Source organism: Plectropomus leopardus, chromosome 3 (assembly GCF_008729295.1).
Source record: "Plectropomus leopardus isolate mb chromosome 3, YSFRI_Pleo_2.0, whole genome shotgun sequence".
NCBI classification, from domain to species: domain Eukaryota; kingdom Metazoa; phylum Chordata; class Actinopteri; order Perciformes; family Serranidae; genus Plectropomus; species Plectropomus leopardus.
Window position 1 is genome coordinate 35,395,387 of NC_056465.1, and position 27,435 is coordinate 35,422,821.

Sequence of the window (27,435 nt, forward strand, 5' to 3'; positions counted from 1 at the left end):
AGCAGGGAGACTTGTTGGTTGGTAATATGTGTTATTGTTGAGGACTGTATGCTGAACTGTCACATGTTTTTATCCAAAGCTAACTGAGCATCGTTTTTAGGGTTTGAGGACATTTGGGGCCTAAAACTGACCTCAGTTGAGGTCTGTGGGTAATGAACAAGCTCAATTTTGTGCTTTTTTATGCACACAACTTACAGGCTCTAGGTAAAATCTGGTCCCCAGTAGGGTACCAGGTGGCCCCCCAAACATTTTCTAATTTCCAATAAAAAATAGAGTGATTGACATTGTTTTCAAATTCTATTGTTTTTGTTTTTTTCAGATTTCTGCCTTCCCCAGAATCAATCTTGTCCCCTCGCTCTTGGCGAGAATGTGATAATATAGAAAATATTAAACCATTACTCTAATTTTGATGAAAACAATATGAAAAATGTATGTTAACTCGTAATCCTTTGGAACCTGGTAAAATTGGCTTGATTTCTTTGAAAAACGTGAAGAAGGCCAAAAGCTTATTTAAATAGAATAAATAATAGAAATAAACAGGAAATGTGCAAAAAAAAGTACAAAAAATGACCTGAAAATCAGCAAAACAATCAAACAAACAAAAAATTACAAAGGTTAAATAAATAAATAATATAAAAAAGTTGAAGACATTAAATATATATTTTCTAAATCATCACTTTCTTGCAGACTGCATGATTTTTACTTTCAAGATGCTTATTGCCTTTTTCCCCATGGATCAAGAGAAATCGTACCAGTTTGCTTGAATGCATGATTCAGAGGTTTAAATACCTACCTGTGACAGGCATCTGATCACAGCAAAAGAAAAGTGATGTCAGTCCAGGATTCAAAGGGTTAATGCAGTCCAGTTCAAATGGACAACAAATCTGAGAGAAGAACACATTTTGTTAGTAGGCACTCGTATTCTGTAAAGGTTCTCCAAACGTTTTGTTTTTTTTTCTTTATTTTATTTTATTTTTATTGTATTATTTCTTTTTTTTATTATTATACTATTAGTAATCTTCATAAAAAAGACTTAAAAATAAGGCATTGTCACCTTTGTATATGCTGAAAGGTTTACATACCCAGTTTTACTGCTTCTGTGGATCTAAGGCAGTAAACAGCAGCAAAATGTACCGACATGCATTAAATAACAGCAATTTCTGAACTGGAAAAAAATTGGCAGCTCTATATGGGTCACTTGTTTCCCGACAATTTTACTGATTTCTTTTCCAATAATTTCCTAGAAAGCAGCTGGTACTTCTTAGGATGTTTAAGACCACTAATCTGTTACCAATCATGAGAGAAATGTTAAGAGACGTCTTTGCTACAGATGAAAAAAATAAGGAGGAAAAGCTGCTTTATGGGCCTCCTGATGTAACAGACACCTGTGATGCTCGTCTCATCAGAGGCGGAGATGTGAAGGTTAAATTTCACAGAGTGTACAAACACAAAGTGAGTGATTCACTCAGATCACTTCAGGGACATCTTTGCAATCTTGCTCCTTCACCCCTCATTACTACATTTATCTGTTTGAAGCTTTTGTTATCGAGTGCATCTGGGCTTTGTCAGTACTGAGCGAAATGTTGTGAATCTTCTAGAAGTGACCTCTAGTATTTTTTTTCTACAATATAAATCTCTTAAAGTTATTTGTGCTGGAACTGCAGACAGTGAGCGTAGACAAGAATGAAGGCAGTGATTGAATGCTTGCACCGGGGTGGAAGATACTCGGTCCCTTGCGGTTAGTGAGAGTGATGGGGTTTTTTGGGAGGCTTACTCACTGATCACATGGCTGCTGAGCTGCTGTTTTCAGGCTGAGAGAGAGAGTTTGTAGCCTTGAATCCCCTCCTGAAAGTGGAGAAAACACAGCCTGATCCATGCTCTGGTTATTACTCATCATATTTTTTGGCAGGCTGATTTCCCCTCGGAGGGGCTCCGGTCACTGCGACGTGTTTTCAATATTTTTCCACTGTTTCAGTGGAACATGTTCAGACAACTTTCTGAAAGCAATGGCCCCTCCGACACAGTCATCTTACCACAGCTTTGCACAGGTTATTATGTTTCGTGTCACTTTCCAGAACACCAGACAGCACAGCAGGGATCATGTGAGCTGTTACAAAGACACCTTGGCCCCCCTGCTGTGTTCAGGTGCAGACAGTCGAACAGCTCCAGCATGATAATGTTCTGTTTACAGACCCGATCACTTGCAGCTGGGATATTGTTGCCTGCTCTCTTTGCACACAGCTGAGGTCCACTCTGCATTTTTAGAAACTAATCCTTGTTTTTCCACTGATTTCTGCTCTTTAACCCTCTGAAACCAGGGTCGACATGACTTTTCTTGTGCTGCGTTCAGGAACCATGAGCAAGCATTTAAATCTTCAAAACATGAGCAAGTTGGTTTTGTTTCTCTCCAAAACATGGGATAAAAAGCAATCAGCAACCTGAAAAGAAATTACCCAAAAACAGCAAGAAATCAATAAAATACATTAGCAACAAAAGAGTAAAAGAACAAAAACAGGAAATGACTTGGAAAAGGTGCTAAGATATAAATAATTATATAAATATGAGGGGTTTTTTTTTCTTTAGTCCAATTTAAATATGTAATTATAAATTTAGATTTCTAGATTTAAAAAAAATGCAAATTGCAAAAAAAAAGAAATTAGAAATGATCCAGTAAATAGAAAAAAATATCAAGAAATCCAAATTTAAAATTATACATTTATGATTAGGCTACAGAAATATTTCTGTATTTATTTATTTATTTATTTATTTTGGTATTTTTTAAAATTATTTTAGCACCTTTTCCCCACTTTTTACTCTTCTTTCTTTTTTTTTGTTGAATTCAGGTAATTTTCTTTTTTCTTTTCTTTTTCTTTTAAATTAATTTCTTGCCAATTTTTGCTCATTGCCCCTCTTCCCATGTTTTGTAGGAAATGCAGTCAATTCCCCCAGGTTTCAAAGGGTTAAAGGGCAGCTCTCATGTAAAATCAGACCTTGAAACAAAGCTGCACATCCCATCCTGAATGTGTTTGTCATGTAAAAAGTGTCCAATAAAGCTTCTCAACTGCTGCCCTCTTCATCATCGCTGTTAAATCAACCCTGTTAATCCCGTAAGTGTGACATTTATTACATCATGTAACATCACAGCATGCAGTCTGTATGTTGTCTATAAACTGAGAGATCCTGTATATTATTTTCCTGCTGTGTTGCATCAGTGGAGAGACGTTTGTCTCCTCCAAACTACCCACTTCATCTTCTGCTTGCTCCAAACAAAATCTCAGGGGCCTTCATGGAAACACAGCACATCTTGCAGCAGATAATCATTGTCCAGGACATTAATGACATATACGCAGGCCGAATCACTGCTGTGTTGCATAACACACAGAAAGTAAACATTTTAATCAGGTCAGGGTCATGGTGACAACAGAGCAAGCAGAGACATCACAGAAGATAATTCAAAGTCTCAATGCAAGAATATCACCAAAGAATAATCAGTGCAAAAACTTACAAATGAAACATTTAAACACAAAAGTGATGCAACTGTGACTCCAGTCACCAGAAATAAAGTTGGCATTGAATGTTTCTGGAAACCATTGTTTTTGTTGTGCAGCGGTTACATATATGTTTGACAGACATCCTTCTACTTGTTAAGCCTGTTTTTAATAAAGGTTTGATGCATGTAGCCAAACATTTCTCATCAAATTTAAGGGTAAACACAACATGTTAAAAGTTACAACATCTCGTGCATACACAAAAGCAGTCATCAGTGACCGGTGGAATAACACGGCTGCAGCCGCAGAGTCAGAGACTGAGAGCCAAGCCAAAGCTGCAGTGGAATCTGGGTCAGAGCTAGTTAACAGATTTGTCTTTGAGCCATGCTCCTGCGTTTACAAAGGAAAAACTACAGCGTGGCAGTCTGGAACAAGGTTGCTGCACTGTTGGAAAAGTGGATGGTCCCCGAAAAAGGGGGGAAACATACGCAGGCCAACTTCACAATGACATCCAAGTGCTGTCGCGGCTGAACAGAGGGCCATTATTGTGGAAGATTACATAAATGTAACCTCAAACAGGAGTCCTTTACTGTCATTTGTTCAACCCCACAGCCAGAATATATGCATGCATTTTTACAAAGACGTTGTGGATACGTTGCATTTGTACGTTATTATTCAATGGATATGTTAAAACTTTACATTTCCACAATGGTTAACGTGGTTAGATTTAGACACAAAAACTACTTGGTTGTGGTTCGGGAAGACTATCTGAAGTAAAATACCTACTTTTGGTTGCATAATCACCGCAGGAAAGGAAGCAATGTCCCCATTTAAAAAAATGCTTTTGTGACAATGTCTTGGCAGGAACAAAGTACTGTCTCCGTGAATAAAGACAAATTTTCCTATGGCATTATTTCTGCAGAAAATGCAGCAATGTCTCAGTAAAAAATAACCACATTTTGTAGAATAATTTCTGCTATAGATTAACAGGACAGGACACAGTTTCATGGACAAAATTTCAAAACATTTCCATTTTCAAAGACCTATAATGCTGAGAGACAGAACATGGGGAGAAAATGTCTGGGAGGAAAATGAGAAAATGTAGGGAAAATGTATATTTGTAAATATCATAATTACAAATTGAAATTAAAGGATTAATCTAATTTTTTTGCACTTTGACTATGACACATGTCATTCCCTGTTTTTTTTTTATTACTTGTAGTTGCATTTTACCTTTTTTATTTTCAGGCAATTTCTAATACTTTTTACAAATTTCTTGTTAATTTTTGGGTCATTTCTTCTTCTGTTGCTCATTGCCTTCTTCCCATGTTTTCGAAAGAAAACAGCACTATTTGCTCAGGTTTCAAAGGGTTAACATCAATAAACTCGATCATAAATGTCAAAAAAGGCTTCATGTGTAAAATCAGAGCCAGCATGTTGTTTAAAGTTTATGTGCCATTTCGCAGATAAACTGCTCTGACTTTTTTGTGTGAAATAATTAGAATAATAAAGTCAGTGCTGTGTGCTATAAACAATCACTGCTCAAGAAAAACAGACCGGAGACCACCCAAAGGATGCTGCAGCAAAGGCAGATTTATTTAGTAGAAATCTTTTAGGGAATCATACAATGATGAGTACAGCAGAAAATTACAACCCTCTTGTTGAAAGCAGCCACAGTGAAAAAACATTTCTATGTTGCTGCCTAAAAACCTTTAGAGCGAGCTGTAAGTCTGAGACGAGGAGGCACTTAGACTGTCCATGATTTCGGAAAATTATGATCTACTTAATATACTTCCAAACACAATACACTCAAAGAAAGGGTTTCTTTATCAACAGAAATGACTGAAAAGTGGACATGGTTAGAGTATGAGTCGGGAGCACCTGTCTCTACTTTAGTGTACTGACAGTATTATCATGAGAGGGGCTTTGTTAACTAATTATCTGTCCATCTATCTTATTCTCCTGTTAGATTGGCAGGGCCGCTGACTAATCCCCCGCTCGCTCAGTGAGGTCGCTACAGTGGTTCAGCCCTGCGATGAAAACCTTTCAAATCTGAAACCAGACCTGCTGTTAAATTCTTGGTGGGTGACTCTATTCAGTGTTCAGAGGTGCAGTTACGGCGAGCTCCCGTCTACAGCTTGGCTTTGCCCGGCTGCAGCTGCAGGCTCTGGAGCTTCATGGCCAGTCCCATGTTCCCCGTGATCTTCAGCTTGCCCTGGAAAAAGGCCTGCGAACCAGAGAGGTGAAAAAAAAAAAGAAAAACACATCAGATCTGAATCTGAAGTACATTTCTGTCTGATTTGGAGAGAACTACATGCTGCTAGTTTTAAAGAGTTACCGTGAGAGATTAACTCGACCCGGGGAAAGTGGGCCAAACACAGCAGCAGCTTATGAAATGTCAGGAGAGCGCACACAGGCTCAGAGCGCGTCGACTCAGAGGACCGAATGTTTGCCGAGTGCAGGAGGTAATAAATTCTTAGAATATTAAGGTCTCAGATAAAAAAAACACTTTTTCAAGAGTTTATGAAAAAAAAGAAGAAATTAAATGATCAGTTTGGCTTTTGTATTAACCCATTCACCCGTTTTCCAAAAAAGGGGAAAAAAGTGAAGAAAATTAAGAAAAATATATTAATAATTATTAGAAATAAACATTTAAAATTAAAATACAGAAAAGTCGAGTGTTGATTCATTGGTCATTTATTGATCTGTTGTCTCTGATATTGAATCTGTTAATATTATAGCGATTTTGTATGTTTTATCTTACCTATTATTATTATTATTATTATTATTATTATTATACTTTAGCACTTTTTTCAGTCGGCTCAGGTCTCATATCTCATCTCTATATAAAAAACATGAAACTCCACTGAGGAAAAACAGTCATTGTGCTCCACTGAGCGGTGGATCTGCTGCTCTGCCGCTGCCTCCATCAGCTGTTGTGTTGGTAAAGAAGAGACAATATTCAACCACAGTGAATACTTAAACTGGTACTAATTTTTTTAGGCGGATGAACTTTGTTTTGCTGCATCCACAGCAGTACGTGGCTTAGCTTCCATGCCGGAGTTGTACAGAGGAGGGGATGTGTCTTTTTTTATTTGAAATAAATAGAAAATACTACCTCACCTACACCAAAATCAAAAACACAAGTCCTTCCTCAGAGCTTTTTTTTAACGTCTTTCCCATTTTGCAGCACAGCGACGAGGAACAAGTGCAGAGTGTCGAGTCCAGTTAAAGTCCAACTGAGGTGTTTACATGACAGAATAGTTTGACTTCGGACCCAATAATCTGGGTATGTAAGTTCGACTTCGAGGAATTTGATTTACTAACACAATAATTCCACTTTTTCTAACATCTTGTAAGCGTATCTGCATATCTGAGGCTGAAACATCCGCCTTCTGTTATTTTATGCATACAGATCTGATTTTATTTTGAAGTCAGGCATGAAATAAACTTAATTTAATAGTGAGCTTTCTCTCCTGTTCAGGCTGCATGCAGGACGTCTGCAGTATGTTTTTTCTCCACACAGAAACAGCTTTATGGCCTCCAGTCTGAGGCCGTTAAAACGGCCCGATCAGCCAATAATGACGCAGCACAGTGTTTCCTCTTAATTTCACCCAGGCACTAACAGACTATCCCGTCAGTACTGCATGCACCTGGAAAACTAACCTGCTCCACTTTTAAGGAGAATCTTTGGACAGGACACATGAAATAAACTGCAGGAAAAATCCACGACACTGCACGGGACACGAGGGGACAAGTACCATCTAAATACTCCCACACACTTCTGACGAGAGATGACACACACTTCACATACCGATACTTATATTTATTTTTTTACTTTTTTTCCACCTCTGGCCTGTTTGCAACTTATTTCCAGAGTTATGGTATCCGTGTACTTTATATTTATTTTATCTTGTTTTATTCTATTTTTTTTAAATTTCTTATCTTTCTTATTTATTTTCATTTTATAAACATAAATATTTCTATATGTTGTTTTAATTTTTGGCACTCGAACGTAAAGCACTTTGTGCTGTATTTTAGGTACGAAAGGTTCGGTACAAATACAGATTTTTTTTTATTACACACACAATAATTATCTTCTGATCTCAAACCACACTGAGGTTGAATACTCACAGTCTGTGGGTTCATCTTCCCCGTCATCAAGGCCAACAAGTCTGTGTCTGACATGGAAATGGTGCAATCTGCTTTCTTATCTGCAGGGCAGAGATAAGGAAAATACGTTACATACATACAAGCATGCATCTCAGGCATATTTATTCAGAGACTAGTTAAAAATTGAAGGTGTAACAGCAAAAAAAGGAATGTAAAAGTCTAATTGAGCAGAAAAACAGTATGTGCAGACCTTGAACTTTAACCTGCATAAACACCCAGGGTTGAATATTAACATGCTTAAATGTCACTACAGCTTCCCGAGTTTTCGTACCTGTGTCATTGTGAACGCAGCCTTTGCCGTTCTTCACGTCCACAAACCAGGTGGCCTCCTGTCCGTTTGGACCGTCTTTTACTTTGAAGGCAAACACTCCTCCAATCTTTTTCACAAACTGCTCCCCTTCCTGTTTAAGGCACACAGACATTTCACACACAGTAAGCCCAGCAGCATCATTATAACGTGAATTATGTTTCCACGACCTCACTTATATTTACAAGCTCTTGGCAGCGTCGTTTGAGCTTCTCAGAAATACCATTCTTTCATACGTGATTAACAGTGCACATATTCAAGGACCCCGAGGACGAAAACACCTCATAAAGGTTGGAACTGCGGCAGTTTTTCTCCCAGTAATTATATATATGAATGTCGAGAGGAGTGTAAGTGGCTGATGGTGTAAGAGCCGTGCTGATGAGCTTATTCTGAGTCCATGTAGAAAATATACACAAAGTTTAACCCTTAAATATTACACACACTCATATCGCTCTGAGCACCAATGCGCTTTTCAAACTCAAGCTTTAAAAAATATTACACATTGATATTATTTTCCACTTTCACTGAGTTTATTTTGTTCATCAACATCGGTCCTAATCATAAATCTCAAATATTCACAAATTTTCAGAATTTTAACCTGTTAAATGCCATATTTTTTGTCATGAATTGATGCCACTGTGTGTTGTTTAGATGGAGAAAAAAAAACTGTTTTTTCAATATATTACAGGCAAAATAGATTTTTTATCACAGCATGTCAATGATTAGCAGTAACATTGAATGTGATAGTGCACGAGTTGAAATGGCATTTTTTTTTTCCATATGGCAAATATGGAGAAAAAAAATGATTATACAAGTCATGTTTTTCTGCTTTGATGGATGTGGGATCAAATGTAACTATTTAGTTTCCACAGAATATTTTAGGCTTATTGTAGGAACTGAGCTGGAAATTCCAAGACTTCAAAAAAATGACATTTACATTGATATCTTGTTGCATTTTCCCCCCAAACTGTGAGGACTTTTAAAGATGATATTTTTGCCATTTTTGCCTTTAGGCAATAGGTGGGACGGGGGGACGACATGCAGAAAAGGACCACAAGTAATCGAACCAGGACTCAGCTTAAAATGGACGCACACTCTACCTGGACACACTCGATCTAGAGGTCGCCTCAAAGTGTAATGACTTTGCTGCAAAGGAAAGCTCTCTGTATGTCACAGCGTCGTGGTTTTCTGTGGTGAACTCAACCACAGTCAACCAGCTAGAGCTACAGGGGGCCAAAATTAGGGAGCGGCCACAGCGACAGAGAGGCAGCTCAGAGTGTGTCAGAAACTACAGAAAATCCTACAAAGCATCCAAGGAAAGTTTCTGCAGCGAACGCTCGGGATAAAAAATGAAACCCAGCTTTCAGAGAAGGATTAGCCTCTTCCACTCCGCCGGGACGGCCGTGTCCTCGGCTGACATTACTGTCTTTTGAGAGGCTGCGGCGGGCTGAGCTTTGGGGCGAAAAGTTAAGATATCAAATGAAAGTAGAAATCCTCAGGAATCCACTGGTACTATGAGCCATGTTAGCTTGTCACCTCAAGATATCTAGATGAAAATGGACTCTATACGTACCCACAAGTCTCCTTCTTTTTTCTTAATCCAACGCAGTTTGGGTAAAAAAACAAAGTTTTCTTTGCACGCAGTACAAATTGTGTTACTTATATTTGAACATTTTTGCACACTGGGGTCTCCAAACCATCTTCAAATTGGTTATAAATGGAAAGCTGAGACTCCTGTGGGGTTCAATAAACCCAGTTTCATTCATGTGTGATGATTTTTGTCCCCATTTCATTGTAAAATGTTTTTTCCTAAACGCAGCAAAAACAAAAAGAGAAATGGGAATACAAAGCTAAATGTCTTAACTTCTAATAAGTACAAATAAAAAGTATTGCACATAAAAGAGTGTTTTAGAACCAAAGACCACCCAAGATATCAGATGCACTCTGGAGACTTTATCACCACTTACAGAGCTGAGAAAAACAGATCTAAAAACTATGAAGGCTTGAAATGGTAAAAAATAACAAACAAAATGACTGAAAATGTGTTATGAAAAACATGTTGAAACCTCAGGGACACACACAATGTGCTTGGTGACAAACAATAAACATAAACAGAAAAACTTTGTTTATAAGAAAAACTTGACGGGAAGCTTTAAAAACTGCCGGCAATAAAGACCAACATGTTTAAATCTGTCACTCTTTCATTCGGCTAAAGTGACTCTTTTTTGTATTATAAACAGTGTTTATGGAGTTCACTCTACAGCTGATTTTATATAAAATAACAAAAGATTAACCCTTTGAAACCTGGTCCTACGCATCAGTGTTGTGTGCTGCCTTCAGACACTCGTCACAAGTCTTTAAAAACTAAACAAACGGGCGTTTTATTTTATTTTGTTTTGTTTTGTTTTGTTTTTATTTTATTTAAATATTTATGTGAAAAGGGTAAATACGCTATTTGACAAGAAATGTCAAGATTTAGAAAATTATTTTTAAATTTTTTAATTTTTTGCTTTATTTCCCTTTTCTCTTTATTTGTGTTGTTAATTTTCTGTTAAATTCTTCAACATTTTACCTTTCTTATTACAATTTTTAATTAGGTCATATTTCTCTGGTGCTCATGTTTTTCATTGCCTTGTTGTCTTTTTTGAGGGACATCAAGTCCAATTTGCTCAGGTTTCAGAGGGTTAATTTATCAGCAGAAACATAAAAAACAAATCTACTTCCCCCTCAGCATTTAAGTCAATATAAAAAATACAAAAGCGGGGAGGACAGATTGAAGGATAAAATGTTAAATCTGTATGTCCATCAATATTTGCAGAGAGACGTCACAGTAAACCGTGTCCGTGCAGAAAGGCGAGTGTCCTGAGCGCTCTGCCGTTGCTCTTACTGATGACAAATCAAATTCATTACATAGACAGCTCTGGCCGGCGGGCCTCAAGATGAATCTGCGATGATTGAGTCACACAAAGGTAACTGCTTAAAAACAACTGACTTTTGTTTTGAGGAAACCATTTGTCCTGATTGGGGGTCAACATAAGCTCGAAATGATTTTTGTGGCATGAAATAACGGTTTTGTGGGAAGCGGTCCAAATGTGCCACCATGACGATAAAGACACATGTTGCCCGTGTGGCACAGACTTTCTGTTGTTCCAAACTTTCTCCGTCAAGTTTTTTTTTTCTCATACGAATCAAACGTCGAAGGACGGAGGGCGTGTTACATGGTACAGATTGGGGCTGCTTGACTCAAGTCATAAATACTGTATATGAGATGGATATGATATGCTTACGAAAAAACCTGCATTTATACTACAGATGCACTAAAACACGACTACAGAGCTGCCTTCGCTCAAAAGTGCCTGAATAAGTGAAAATAATATTGTCCAAAGATCTGGGATTATGAATGTAGTTTCCTGTTGTAAGTAGGGCTTTATTTTATCAAAAATGTACTTTATTTAACATTTATATAACAGTACTTTATTTTTTAACATTATTATAACGGTACTTTATATTAAACATTATTATCACAGTACTTTATTTTAACATTATTAAAACAGTACTTTATTTAACATTATTTTAATAACAGTACATTTATTTAACATTATTATAACGGTACTTTATTAAACATTATTATCACAGTACTTTATTTAACAATATTATAACAATACTTTATAGAATTTTGTAAAAGGACTGCTTTATTATTACTTTATTATAACAGTGCTTTATCGAAGTTTTATTATAGCACATGCTTTTTTTTTAACTTTTATTACATTTATTACAACAGCACTATTTATTTAACTTTGGTTATGACAGTACTTTATTTAATGTTATTATAAATAGTAACTTTATTTAACTTATATTATAACAGTACTTTACTTAACTTTGTTATAACAGTACTTTATTTAACTTTTTTTAACAGTAACTTATTTAACTTTGTCCATAAAGACTAGTTGTTTTTTTTATTTATTATAACAGTGTTTTTTAAACTAATGTATATAACAGGGCTTTATTTAATTTATTATACAGTATTTTATTTAACATGACTATGACAGTGGACTACATCATTTAGCTTTTTGGAACTGTGGGGTTTATTTAGTAAAAATAGTAGTATTTATTTTAGTATTTAAGTAGTACAACAGTTAAAAACGGAGATTTCAAAGTACAGCGATATATAAGCGTGTATCTCGATAAAGCCTAAAACCATCACAAATGATTATTTTTTGGCCATATCGCACAGCCTTAAAAAAGTAAGTCATGGAATCACCTCCTGGAGCTTCTTGTTGATTTCCTGGAACACAGCATGAGCCTTGAACCCCTCCAGTCCGTCACTAGCACTGGTGCTGGATGGGCTTTTGAAATCCTTGAAGGCAAATGCATGAAAAAGTAATAAGTAACAGAAAAAAAAGTGAAGGATAACATGGAGCAGAAATACACGTTTGCCAAAGACTCGTTTTCACATTAATAGTCATTTTCTTGTAGGAGGTGCAGACTTATTCTATCATGTTGGATCTCCTGAGTCTCAGTATGTTCACACGCTTGTCAATTTCAAATGAAAAATGTGTGAATTTAACGGCCACCAGTCGCCTCTGAGGTAACACACAACATGACAACCTGCTCTATTATCACTTTCACAAACAGATTAAGGTGCATCAAGACTGGCTCGCGGTCTGTGCACTTATCTAAACCATCACCTGTCCGCCAGCAGAGAGACGCCGGCGCTGCACAACAAAGCAGCAAAACGCCAACTGTGGTGGCAGTCCAGAAACGGCTCTTAAAGGACGATGGCGGTAGATTTTCATTAAAGTGTGAGATAAGATGAAACGGCCAGAAGCCTTGTTTGATCCCCAGAGGATAAATTCAGGTGTTGGATTTTTCTTGCTCAAAATGTGCCCATTTACACGTGCCTTTTTTAAAATTACTTGATTTTATCAGAATAATGCAGCATGACCAAGACAGAAACGAATTCAAATAAATAGAGAAATAAAAAAAGCAAAATAAGAGGCATATAAAAGTACAAATATGAACTCTAAAAGAAAAAATGAGCAAAATGAGCCCAGACTGTGATTATTTACTGATACAAGTAGAAGAAAAAAGACAGTGGTAGACTCCATAAAACCGTGAGCCAGAATACAATTGTGATTATTTATTGATTATTTAACAGAATTATTATTGTTTTTGAATTTTTTTTTTTTGTTTTTTTTTTCGTGTATTGCATTTTTTTTTTTTTTTTCAGGTGTTTTGGAAAATTTCCGTTAATTCACTTACTTTACTTTTATTTTCTTACTTTTCACAGATTTCTTTTCTTTTGTTGCTCATTTCCTACTTTGCCATATTTTTTAAATAAATACAAGATAACACCAATTTGCATATGTTTAAAAATAAATACATTATTAAATATCCAATTATCAAATATTAATAAATAATTTAATTGGATTTCCCCATCTTTGCTAACAAACACTTCTGTGTGGAAGAAATCCCCGTCCCAAATATAAGAGTGCTGAGTTCAGTGATTTAAGTAAATTACAGTCTATTATTTGAAGTTTTAATATGAGTTATATGGTAAAATATAGGTCAGAATAACAGAGTCCCTGAAGAGTCACAGTATTACGGCTGTTAAAATGACATAATTAGCTTATGTGCTTATTATGTCGTAATAAACGGACGGTTACATTGTTACCGTGTAATAATGTATCAAAGCTGAGGTTCACGAGAGACTCAAACAAACACGTTAAATGTTTCAGCAGCTGTTTATTTCACATTTCTGAGCTAACTGATAACTACCCGGTAAACACCCCGAGATCTCAATGAATTATAAAAAACGTGTCACTCAGCGTGTCACGGTGATGCTGGACAATGCTCGGTGTTCTTACCTTGGTGTGTGTATTTCAGGCATTTTGTTATAACGTTAAATAAACAGACTGTCGCAGGTTTCACGGACACACCGGAGGAGTTTAAGCTAGCTCACTGTTTGCTGACTGCACTTCCGCGTTTTTCCTCTCTGACACCGATCTTCAGACTCGACGTGTCGATGTCAGAGAGCTCAGATTATTATTATTATTATTATTATTATTAATATTATTAATATTATTATTATTATTATTAGTTCGTATTATTATCATTATTATTATATAGACTTGCCAGTATGTGTTATTAGGTATTTTAGAAAGAGAGAGAAGGTAGAGAGAAATGTAAATTCAAAATTATTTTTATTTTTTTTATTTTTATTTTATTTTTTTATTTTACTTGCTTTTTGTTTTGTTTCTGTTTGTTTGGGGGACGGGGGTGCATACTTTCTGGTTTTTTTTTTCTTTTTTTTTTCTATTTTTTTAATTTAATTTCTAATTTGCTAATTTGCCAAATGCCAAACAGTTCTTCAACACTTCTTTAGTACTTAGATATCCATTGTTATATGGTATAGTGTATATGCCTTGTTTGTTAATTGTACTTCATGTGCTGTAATATGAGGTTTACATACTCATCCTGGTTTAAGTTTTGAATAAGCATCGCTGACTAAAGCATGTACAATCACATAAATCCTGCATTACAGTCAAATAACATGTAACTATAAATTTATAGCAACATGTTCCCAAAATATTTCATCGTAAAATGTCATTGAGATAAGCATAAAGGATAAAGGATAACGTGCACACTAGCTTTGCCAGTTGCCTCCTCAACAGAGGCTCAGTACAGTTTTAATTTGAAATGGATTAATTAGAAGATACAGCAGCTGTAATAACTGCTGGATATGATACAACCACACCGAGAGATAATATCAGTGTGCAGCATACTGTTATCTGTCTGCTGCTGCAGGCTCTGCAGTACATTCATGTACACAGAGTCGAGGCAAACATCAGAAAATCTCATCAGTCCCTCAGCTGCCATGTGGACCTGGTCCTGCTGTTATAAGAATCCGTGTGGTCCTCTCTCTGCAGTGGATGTGTGGGGTTTGAGGTCAGACCACACAGCTTTGAGGAGTTAGGGCCAAAACGGTTAGTAATCGGGAGAACACTGCACTCTGCTGGCCACAAGACCTCATCAAGAAATATTAAGAAATTAGCCATTCACAGCGAATGAGCTAAAATTTCAACTTTTTCTGCACAGTGCATCAAAGTGTTGTGAATGCTAAATACTGAGCTTATGAATGTCCATTTTTAAAAATGCTATACATACTATACAATACTATAACTTGTTTTGCTTTGGGGCCACTTTTACAAAATGACAGGAGGCCAGGGGCCAGTCACAGCAGCCCTATACATGTTTCCAGGATTTGGGGGTGTTTCCAGGGTTTTAGGACATTTCTAGGATTTTAAGGACGTTTCTCAGATTCTTGGATATTTAAGGACATTACAGGATTTTAGACATTTGAGGATTTCAGGACATTGCTAGGACTTTTGGATGTTTCTAGGATTTTTAGGACATTATAGGGCTTAGCTAGCATGTGCTGCTATGATGCTGTTTTACGTACTCTGGCACCTCATGTATACCGAAAGTACAAAAACAACTCTCAGTGTAAATCACTTATATATACTGGGAATTTAAAAAAATGGTTTGGGGCACCTGGTACCCTATTGAGGGCCAGATTGGCCTGTAGGCTGTAAGTTGTTTGCATTTAAAAAAAGCATAAAATTGAGCTTGTTTATCACCCACACCCCTGAACTAAGGTCAGTTCAAGGCCCCAAAATCTCCTCCGTAGTGTCCTCAAATAACTCTATAGTTATTACAGAAAAATAATCACAGCGGTGATGATATTTATGACCCACTCTTTCAGCTCACGTCTGTGGAGAGGGACGACACACACACACCCACACACAGGAAAGTGTTTCAGATGTGAGAAGTCATTAGTGTTACTCATATGGCAGAGAGGAAAATGAAGGACAAAATCAGAGCCATCTTTAATGACCCCTCTCATCCTCTCCATGGTGATCTGCGGCAGATGAGCAGCTCATTCAGACACCAGATTGTCACATCCAGGCGCTCATTTGTGTCCACTGCCACACCTGAATTTCCCCTCTGGAGATCAATAAAAGCTTATCTTATTTAATATAATGATGGTAACGCTCACACGGACGTCAGACTCATCAGTCTGAGCCATGAATGCTTAAAATTATGTTGTTTGTATAACTTAACTGTTGTGTATTTAAGGCTGAGTTAAATCAATATTTTGAGAACTAACCTGAGCTCAACTCTCACTCTGCAACACCTCTCCAGGTAACTACAGAAAAAAAGTCATGTACTAATTAAGGCATTTCTCATAATATTACATACACAAAGCCAAATTTCTCAAAATACAGCCACTTTGAATGCTTATTGTAATGAATTTATCTTTTAGTGGCAAATTCCTATAATATATGAGTTTAAAATCTGAAAAAAAAGACTACTGACAGGTGTAAAATTAAAATAATTAAAAATCATAAATCAGTAACTAACTTTCAGTTTAAATTAAGATTTTTTTTATATTAATGTATTTTATGGTTTTATTAGTAAATGTATTATTTCCAGTTTATCCACTTTAATTTGTTTTCTTATTTGTTATTTTTTATGTTAGTTATTTTATTTTAATACTGTGTTCAACCCATGTTGTTGTTGGTTGTAAATATTATTTATTATTATTTTTATTATTTACCATTCATACAATTTAATTTATTTCCAAAATAATATTTCATTTTAATGTTATATTTTATTTTTTACAACTCAGACACATAAGGGTTTTTTATCAGTGTTCAGCATGCAATTTGTTTATAATCTATTTATTATATTGTTTATTATTTGCAAGTTATGCACTTTAATTTCTTCTCTTATATAATATTCTTTTATTTTAGATATTATGCTTTATTTTTACCACTTATATAAATGCTATCTTATACACTTGTAAACAGTATTTATTGTTTATTTTTGTTAATTACAATTCATGCACTTAAATTTATTTACAAATTCATTATTTTATTAAAAAACATCTTATTCTATTTTTTTACAACTCAGACACATAAAGATCTTTATAAGGGTTCAGTCTGCCTATTGTAAGTAAATTTTATACCGGTATTATATTTTTATTGTTTATATTTTATGATAGATCTATGTATGCATGTATGTATGCATGTATGTATGTATGTATGTATGTATGCATGTATGTGTAATGTGTATGTGTATATGTATGTATGTATGTATGTATGTATATATATATATATATATATATATATATATATATATATATATATGTTATATTTTATTTGTGCTTCTCAGACAGATACGAATTTCAATATTATGTTTTTAATATTATATTATTATTATAATAATATTTTTGTATTTATTGTAGGATTCCTGGTTCATTAAATATAATTTATTTTCTAATTTGTTATCCTTTTTTCTCGATGTATTTTATTTTTAAAGAGGGGAGGGGGGAGTCACGTCACCGGTTTTGCCGGTTAAACTTCCTGTTGTGAATTCAGTAAATAGTTATTCCCTCTAACGTAACGTTTAACCGCGTTTGCAGCAGCTTGTGAGTGAATTTGATGAGCGAGGACCGTGTTTCTGTCAGCTAAACTTCGCTCAGGTGTTAAACTGATTTAGAAACAAAAGAGTCATTTAAGGCAGTGGGGCAGCTAATGCTACATGCTAACGTCGGTTAGCTGTCGTCGGGCGGCAGCGGCGGGTGACTCGGCTGTCTGTTTCTTCAGTTTCTGTTTTTTCGCTTTAACCTGTGAGCTTCACGTCGACACGGCAGGTCTTTGAGTTGCTTAGCTAACACCATGGCCAGTCTGCTGTCGATGCAGTGCGTCTCCTCTCTGAGGAAGTCCGGGATTCACCTGAGGTCCGCAGCTGCGGGGATCGATACGAGAAACTACAGCAGCAAGAAAGGCTCAGCCGAGTATCTGCACCAAAGTGTGGTCCCATCCATGCATTACCAGAAGAGTTTACCCAGGTGAGTCTGGAGGACAGGTGTGCACGTTATTATCACCGACATGCAGCTTTCGTTTGACATAACTTCGGCTTTTTATGAATCTAGTATTAAATATAAAACCGCCCTGGAAATGTCAGGTGCGTCTATCAAGGTGTTATAAATCAAAGAAGGTGACCCACTAAGGTTTGAGATGAATGTGGGTGAAAGTGCACAAATGATTTTATATCCAGGACCACTAGAGGGCGGTGACTGCGTGATGTCTGTCTGTATGATAATAATAATAATTATTTTACTTTATTTTTTTAAAGGCTCAAGACCTAACTTTTTAGTCCTATTATTATTATAAATTATTATTATTAGCAAAAAATATGTATTTATTTGCTTATTAACTGTTTAGTGTGTTTTACTGGATAGTATATCATTTTACTATTTTTAACATTTTTATTTATTTATATACTTTAATACTGTTATCTTTTCATTGACCCTTTACTTACTATTCAGAGTGTTATTATTATTATTATTATTATTACTAATTATTTATGTTTTTTTAGTCTGTTTTACTAGATGGCGTGTGTAGGGGGGGACTTCTGGTTCTATTGTATGAAGCATTTTGTGTTATAATTTTGTGTGTATGAAAAGTGCAATGCAAATATCTACCTACCTACTACATGTGTAATCCACATTGTTATGTGTTTGGCCCTGCTGCATACAGCTTTGTCAAATATATTCCAGACTTGTTTCTGTGATTTGCCCGTCACTGTCTCTGCAGCGCTGACGATTTCAGAGCCTGTTTTTGCTCTTTGTACTGTTAAGTGATACATATCTTTAAACCAGACTCTTGTTTTTGTTTTTAAGTTTGTGCTGGCTAAAACCAAAGCTCCGCAGCATTGTGACTGAAATTAAAGTCAAGTGCTGAATATTTCTCATCTTACAGTTTTCATTAAAAGTTAAGGTCTGATCAATAATTGTGCCTGTGTACTTCAAATGCTTTACTTTTCCACAGGCTGGTTATTGAGTATGAGGTAGAAACACAGTGATTTATGAACAACAAAAACACAAAATACTCAGAGGTTACAAAAGCTGCTGCAACATCTTCCAACTTTTACTGGACTGTTGAAAAGCTGCATTTTTTCTTCGGTGGTGTTTTTGAACATTTAGGCTCCCCATACCAAAGCTGGAGGACTCTATCAGGAGGTATTTAGCTGCCCAGAGGCCTCTGTTGAATGATGACCAGTTCAGGTAAGATCTCACAACAAAAACAACCTTTTACTTTAATTATGTGAAACTGACCAGTGTGAATAATTTGAGTCTCACCTGCAACAATCGTAACTTTGAATCTATAGAACAACAGAGAAACACGCACAAGATTTCCAGAGCGGTGTGGGAAAACAGCTGCATGAGGAACTGGTAACGCAGGACAAAAACAACAAGCACACAAGCTACATCTCAGGTAAATGTGCTTTTTTTCCTTTAAAATGCTGTTTTTTCCTCAATTTTATACACTCTGTTTTTAGCCTTATTTTTATTAATAATGTCAATTGGTTTCATTTTATTTATTTTATTTTCCATCTCATGTTATGCGTTAAATTTTATCCTTATTTCATCATACTTTTATAGTTTTTTTCACGTGGGTTTTATCAATGTGAAGATGCATTTGTCGTATTCTATTCTGATATTATTTTATTTTTACATGCAGGTTTTATTATGTGAAGTACTTGGTGCATGTCATTTTTTTCTTGTAAAACATGTTGGGCTACATTTCTTGTGCAAAAGGTGCTATACAAACAAGGTTAATAATAATTATATATTTATTTATTTTCAAGTTTAGCTATTTTCAGGTCTGTGTGGAGCACTGTTCCATTAATAATTCCATTTACACAAAATCAACTTTTGGCAACAGCGAAAGCTTCAGACATCCACTGATTATGTTGTCGGTGAGGATTAGCACCCTGATATTTAGCATTTCAAATTCATACAGTCACTAATGATATTTCTCTTTCTTTCAGGACCGTGGTTTGACATGTATCTCTCTGCTCGTGACTCCGTGGTGCTGAACTTTAACCCATTCATGTCCTTCAACCCCGACCCTAAGGCGGAGTACAACGACCAGCTGGTGCGCGCGACCAACATGGTGTGTTCGGCAGTGCGCTTCATGAAAACGCTGCGCGCCGGGTTACTGGAGCCGGAGGTTTTCCACCTCAACCCGGCAAAGAGCGACACAGACGGCTTCAAGAAGTTCATCCGCTGGGTCCCGTCCTCACTGTCCTGGTACGGAGCGTACATGGTGAACGCCTACCCCCTGGACATGTCTCAGTACTTTCGCCTTTTCAACTCAACTCGGATTCCCAAAAAGGGGAGAGATGAGCTCCTCACTGACGAGAAAGCGAGACATCTCCTGGTTATGAGGAAAGGCAACGTGTATGTGTTTGACGTTGTGGACCGGGATGGGAATTTGGTGAAGCCCGCAGAGATCCAGTCCCACCTGAACTACATCTTGTCGGATCCGACGCCGGCGCCTGCTTTTCCTCTCGGGCTCCTCACCAGCGAGAACAGGGACGTTTGGGCCGGATGCAGGGACAAGCTGATATCTGCTGGAAACGCAGAGGACTTAAAGATTGTGGACAGCGCCCTTTTCTGTCTCAGTCTGGACGATGAGACCATGAAGGACCACATCCACATCTCCCACAACATGCTGCACGGCGACGGCTGCAATCGCTGGTACGACAAGTCCTTCAGCATCATTATAGCCAAAGACGGAGAGGCAGCTATCAACTTTGAGCACTCGTGGGGCGACGGCGTGGCTGTGCTTCGCTTTCAGAACGAGATCTTCAAAGACACAACGGAGCAGCCACTGGTGCACCCGGGCTCTGCTCCCGCCGCCGTGGACTCAGCCTCCGCCGTGCGCAGGCTGCAGTTCAAACTGGACGGCGAGCTGGAGAACAGCGTCCAAAAAGCCAAGGAGAACTTTGACTCTGCTGTGTCCAAACTCACCATCGATGCCATGGAGTTCAAGAAAGGCGGGAAGAACCAGCTGAAGAAGAGCAAGCTGAGTCCAGATGCGATCGCACAGCTGGCTTTTCAGATGGGTTTCCTGAGGCAGCACGGACAGACCGTGGCCACGTACGAGTCCTGCAGCACGGCGGCGTTCAAGCACGGCCGCACTGAAACCATCCGGCCAGCCACCGTGCACACAGAGCGATGCTCACGCGCCTTTGTTTTGCAGCCAGGTCAGCACAGCGTGGAGCAGCTGCAGGGCATGCTCCACGAATGCTCCAAATATCACGGGCAGCTCACCAGAGAAGCAGCGATGGGTGAGTACGACACAAATCGATCTGCAATGAAATATTCTTAACAGGAAGAATGCCCTGATTTTTTAAAAACTTCTAAACATGCACCATGAGAAACAGATTATTTCACTTTTTTTGTATCAGTAACAAAAAAATAAATCAGTATCAGTAATATATATCAGTAAATAAAAATAATAGGCTGAAGCCTAAGGCTTATTTTTTTGCTTTTCCTAAATCAACCAAAGGATAACACAGAATAACAGCAACACCAAATAAAAAAGATAAACAATAATAATGTATTTTATTGTCAGATAATTGCTCATTATTGAATCCAGAAGGTCCTGAAAGATTACATTATATATATTTTTATCTTGTGCGTGCAACATGATTGTTTGATGTAGTTATCTTGTCTGCATTAGCTAATATAATATTAAGTGAACAGGGGAGAGATTCAGAAAAGACTCAAAACACGGGGTCACTCCTGTGTCCCCCAGATCTGTATGACACGTGACGGTAACCACAGAAAGATGTTACACAGCTCTGAGTTAAAATGACATTTGTTAGGTCAGGGGACTAAATCATGACTCTGAAAGTGATCAAATCGTACAGGTCTGTCTAAACAGAGCAAGCTGATAAAACATTATTTATATTGCACGTTTCATTCCAGCTGGAAGCACAATGTGCTGCACAAAGTGCAAAGTACAGCTGACAGGTACCACAGAAACCACACAACCGTCTATAAAAGTCACCAATCCATTAAAACTAAGAATAAAACCTCAAAAAATAATAATTAAAATTAAAAATAAACCAATCAGTGATACAGACGTAAGTAAGTCAGAACTGATAAAAATGTTAAAATAATACAAAAATGGGACTATTAATAGATGATAATAGATAAAATAGACAAAAACTAAAAACAGAATCAAATAAGATAAATAGATCAATAAAAGATAACACACGAGTAAAACCAACAAAATAAGATTTTTTTTAAAAAAGTAAAAACACATCTGAGTTAAAACAAATAAAATAAAACAAAATGAAATAAATTAAAGAAAAGTAAGATACAATTTAAGTTTAAAACTTTTTGAAAATTTGCACTGGTTTCAGATGTTAAAATGCATTTAAAACTGTCTGACAACAGCCACAAAACTGACTCCAGGTTTTAAAGAGTTAAAGATCTATAAACAAATAAAAGTGGTCAGAAAACAAAAGGAGGAATGATGTTTAACAGATTATTGAACCGGAGAAAAACATTCCCTCAAAACACACACACTCTTTGTTCTTCTGTTCTGACCTCTGGTTTTATTTCTGCCACCAGGTCAAGGTTTTGACCGTCACCTGTTCGCGCTGCGGTACCTGGCCAGCTCAAAGGGTCAGGCTCTGCACAGCCTGTACACGGACGCCGCCTACGCCGCCATCAACCACAACATCCTGTCCACCAGCACCCTCACCAGTGCGGCCGTGAGCCTCGGCGGCTTCGCCCCGGTGGTGCCCGACGGGTTCGGCGTCGGCTACGGTGTCCACGACGACTGGATCGGCTGCAACGTGTCCAGTTACCCGGCCCGCAACGTCCACGAGTTCCTGCAGTGTGTCCACAAGTCCTTAGACGACATTTTTACCGTCCTGGAGGGAAAGGCGCTCAGCTAAGAAACAAGGGTTTGTCATCAACACAGAAACAAAAAATCTCCGACCAACCGTGCATAGAATAATAGATGATAATTCTTATTATTTAGATTATTTGTATAGTGCTCATCCAAACCAGCGTGGCAAAGAAAAGACAAGCAGGCGTAAGAAAAAAAAACAATGAATGATTAAAAAATAACATAAAACAGTTCCAAAGTCATTAACTTCCTGGAAAAGTTATGACATTAGGCCTGGAAATGTTTAGGCAGCAACAGAAAGTTTCATAAACACTTTGAATAAACATTATTTTGGGTATTGTTTATAAAAATCCCAAAACATGTCGTATAATATGCGAAATGTGATGTATTTGGATCTTTGGTTTTCTGTCTCACAAAAAGACGCAGCCTTGACGTTTTGCAAAATACTTGTTTCTGCCATCCAGTGTTTCGGCAAACGCAGCCGGTTGGTGGTGGGAATGTCTGAAGGAAAGATAGTAAAAACTAGCAGTTTGTTTATTCACAAATACCTCAGAAGAGCACGTTTTCAGGCCTACCCCTTTAAAATACTTGAATAAAGACATGATAATGGGTTAAAATATTATCGAGAAGTTATGGAAAGCTTTGAAACTCCACGGGGAAAAATGTTTGGGAACCTTGCATAAATAAAATACCAAAAAACTGAAAAATTAGTCAATTTAAACTTAAGATAGAGCAGTGCAAGACTTAAGTGCAACGTCAACAATATAGTTAAAGGATTAAATATAAACCTTAAAATTAAAGGTGAAATTATAGGAAAGGCTTTGGAAAAGATGGTCTTCAAAAAAGTGACATAAATATATTTTTTAAACCACGTAAGTGACACAAGGAGAAACACGGTGCTTAAATCTATTTTTTAGCATTTAAATGGTTGGGAACGTGAGTTGGACCCTAAAGTGTGATATTTAACAGGTGGGTTTGGATATAACTGTAGATGTAAAAACTAATGTGACATGGCTCAACAAAATATCATGTGTTAGCCCTCGATGGGAGACACAAGTCATGATATTTATGTGTAATAAAACATTATAGAACATAAAATACTGGGGAAAGAAAATGAAGCTTTCTACTGAAACTGACTCAGTCTACTGGCTTTCGATCCGCCTCATCGGTCCGTTGCCTGATGTGTTTTTTTGTCGTAGGTTTACATAATGCAGTTACAGGTTAAAAGGTTTCGGAGCACTGGTCATATTTATGCATCAGACGTAGAGCTCTGTGATACAGATTAGTCAGATTGTGCCTTATCAAAATGTGAATTTAGCAGCACAATTTTCACTGTAAGAACTTCTATTTAAATCATCATCACTGTTTGTCATTTTCAGCCTTATTGTGTTTGAATGTATTTGGCAATTAAACTTAATTTAATTACATTTGCTCCAATATTTTTTTTAATATTTGTGCTGTTTTACAGAAGAAAAAATGATTTCTCGAAATTACAATATAAGAGTATACAACTCTAATTTAAGCTACTTGAAATAGTGGTATTAAGACTAGTTTTGACAAGCTAAATCTTTTTCTCACCCTTTATTTAAAATAAAAAAGTTCCACCAAAAGCAAATGTACAAATGCGGTAGTTCAACAACAGAAACATTAGCTAACGCAATTAAAACGAGCAAAATCCACAGATTTTAGATGGGCTTGATCTTGAAGTGAAGGCCGATGAGACTGAAGACGAGACATTTCAGGTCCTGCACCAGGTAGTAAAACACGCGGAGGCCTTCAGGGTCCCTGAAACACAGAGCAGGTTTCAAGTGAGGTCCGTTTGTCACTGACAGATAAATTTGTTTGCTATATTTGAAAATACAGGGAAAAAATTAGCAACTTTGCAACAACTGTTCTGCCATTGTAAGAAATTAGTTGATTTAGATTTTTTTAAAACTAGGGAAAATGTCCAAAAAACATATAAGTCACATTTATATATGTACACTTTTTTATAAAGATATTATTATTTTTTAAGCATTTTTTTAGGTTATTACCTTGTTTTTTTTTTTTTTTTGTGGTTTAGTTTTTTAGTTTAATTTTAAGGTAATTTTCTTGTGCTTTTCACTTTAGTTATTTTTTGTTCATATCTTCTTCAGTTGCTAATTGACTTCCATATTTTTGAAAGAAATCCAGCCAATTTTCTCAGGTTTCAAAGGGTTAAAAACACAAACATTTGTCAACACAACTGGCAAACATATAACATATTACATTAATATTTACAAATAAGATTTACAGTGATGACTCAACATACCAGGAAAAACTACAAATCCCCATATGCATAGCATCTTACAGCTATGTTGCCCAAAGAAGTTTCCCTTCTTGCTTTTAAAACTTTTTTCTGTGCTAATGAGGTCAACATTAGTAACAATTTCCATGTTTTCGCTGCTCTTTATACTACTGTGTGTTTACGAGTATCAGTGTTTGTCTTTGGGAGTGAAAACCGGCCTTTAATTAGCCAGCTGTGCATGCAGCTCGAATCAGTGTCTTCAGCTTTTAGGCAGTAAAGAGGAAGTTTATACTTTGCAAATTTCTGGATAAAGTACTCACTTCGACTGGTTGACGTCAATCAGGGAGCCAATTTTGGAAGTTGTGAATGAAATGTGCTCGTCTCCAATGACGATCTCCAGTTCCTGTGAAAATCAGGACAAAGAACAGGCCTGTTAATTTACTGATTAACTGCAGCGCCATCAGAATCAGTGACCTGACAGATCTGTGATCTAAAAAAATATACATTAATGGGCTCGTTTGGACTGCAGACTGTTGGTCTGTGAAGTGAATCAAGTCGTGTTTGGGACAGATTCGTGCAGATTTTTGTCTTGTTTGAATTTAAGTATTGTGTCTTGAACTCAGGGGATTGTGGTCATGCTTTGTGTTTATTTTGTTGTTGTGAGACATCTCTCGAAGCGTTAAAAGTGCAAGGTTTACGTCTTTTTTGCCTCTTAATTTCTGTGTTTATGCCCCGATAGCATTTATGCGTTGTGCTGCTGGATGATGGTTAACATACTGGAATTTTTGGGCCCATGAGGGGTTGATCATGTGAGTGTCCAGACACAAAGAAAAGTTAGAGAACTGGAGAGAAAGTGGGTAAACACGCAAAATAATCACACCACTGGCAGTGAACTGAGCCACACACCTGTCTGCCAACTCTGTCAGGAGGCGGCCACAGAGCATCGTCTTCCTTGGTGATCTCACTGTCGTCGATGATCCTCTTCAGCTCCTCCATCACACTTTTGTGTACGTATGCCTGAGATGGCAGAACAACGATGGATCAGATTAGTGCAAAAGAAAAAAAAGTGCCTTTGAAACCCATTCAAACTGCATTTTTCCCCCACAGCAGTGAAAGTGTTAAAACATACATTTTATTATTACTTAGGTGTCAATTTGGGCTTTTGAAATGGAATTGGCATTTTTTCCCATTTTTATCATGACCATGTCATTTTCCCCATATTTGGCACATGGTGAAAATGTGTGTTTTTCCACTAGATGCACTGTCACAATCAGTGTTGCTGCAAATCACTGACACATCCCAGACTGTGATCATCGAAAAATCTATTTGCATGTAGTATATTGAAGTGGCATCATGACAAAACCTGGCACTTTCATGGTTAAAATGCTGAAAATGAATGAATATTTGATATTTATTATTAGGACTGATGCTACTCAATGAAAGTGGAAAATAATATTAATAATAATATTAATGATTTTGGTTGATTTTCAAAAAGCACATTTTGAGGATGTGTGTAATATTACAGCAGACTCTAAGGGTTAATGCATGATAACACCCCCTAGATACATAAAAGACTAAAATACTCAAAGCAGCAATACTGTATAATATACAATATAATATATATATGGTCAGAAATGTGTTAACAGTGCAATTATCCAGTATTATTGGACAACAAAAGTTTGAGTAACTTTTACTAGTATATCATTATATACTTCTTATAAGCACGTGTTACCTCTTTCCTGATCATGACATCATTCTTGTAGTTGCTGTTGTTTGCGTATCTCAGTTTACCTGAAAGAAAATGTACAGAGGAAACGTGAAACAATGCATCACTTTATTCATGACTTTTTACCGCGTCTACGGGCCACATGACGGTTAAACCTTCAGGAGATGTTACTTAAAACATCGCTACATTCATAATTAACATTTCTACAGTACTGAATAAGGCTAAATATGAACTATTCTCATGTATAATCCGGTGGAAACCGGGAGGTAGTTTGGCGCTCGCAGCTCGTTTCGGCTCCGCTGCGGCCTGTTAGTCATTACCGGGTAGCAAGCAGCGTTAGCTTAGAAAAGCTAACACATTTGTTTTACCGCCAAACTTTACTCACCGTCAGGTCTGAATTCAAACTCCAGGAACTCGTGTCCAAACTTCCCCTTGTGCCCGACATAATATCTCAAATAAAAGTCACTTGTTGACATATTTAATCGACAATACGCTCTTTTTCTGCTGAACTCTGCGGGACAAAACTCAGCTAGCAGGAGCGACCGGAGACTCGCTGTCCGTGTGCGCATGCGTGGAGGGTCACAAGGTTTAAAGGGTTCTTAAGCCCCGAAATTTGTCTTTCAGGAAGCTTTTACTGCACTGCGGATGACACGTAAAAGTTAATTCATACATTTTAGACCCATTATTTCCAC

The 27,435-nt window shown here is 36.9% G+C and overlaps 3 protein-coding genes across 3 annotated transcripts; 1 reads left to right on the top strand and 2 right to left on the bottom strand.

The window, feature by feature from the left end:
* Positions 1-5,058: 5,058 nt before the first annotated feature.
* LOC121941336 (sterol carrier protein 2-like) lies at positions 5,059-16,057 on the bottom strand. Its single transcript, XM_042484114.1, has 5 exons — positions 16,028-16,057; positions 12,230-12,325; positions 7,933-8,062; positions 7,623-7,702; positions 5,059-5,715 (listed from the first exon to the last, which is right to left on the bottom strand). Exons 1-5 carry the CDS (start codon positions 16,055-16,057, stop codon positions 5,620-5,622), a joined length of 432 nt encoding a protein of 143 aa, XP_042340048.1. The 3' UTR covers positions 5,059-5,619.
* A 1,334-nt stretch (positions 16,058-17,391) lies between these two features.
* On the top strand, positions 17,392-24,176 carry cpt2 (carnitine palmitoyltransferase 2). The gene is made up of 5 exons (XM_042483713.1): positions 17,392-17,884; positions 19,022-19,102; positions 19,207-19,313; positions 19,870-21,174; positions 22,469-24,176. The coding sequence occupies exons 1-5, from the start codon at positions 17,712-17,714 to the stop codon at positions 22,795-22,797; spliced, it is 1,995 nt and encodes a 664-aa protein (XP_042339647.1). The 5' UTR covers positions 17,392-17,711; the 3' UTR covers positions 22,798-24,176.
* A 143-nt stretch (positions 24,177-24,319) lies between these two features.
* On the bottom strand, positions 24,320-27,323 carry magoh (mago homolog, exon junction complex subunit). Its single transcript, XM_042483714.1, has 5 exons — positions 27,129-27,323; positions 26,750-26,808; positions 25,924-26,034; positions 25,338-25,420; positions 24,320-24,536 (listed from the first exon to the last, which is right to left on the bottom strand). Exons 1-5 carry the CDS (start codon positions 27,310-27,312, stop codon positions 24,437-24,439), a joined length of 537 nt encoding a protein of 178 aa, XP_042339648.1. The 5' UTR covers positions 27,313-27,323; the 3' UTR covers positions 24,320-24,436.
* Between the last annotated feature and the right edge of the window lie 112 nt (positions 27,324-27,435).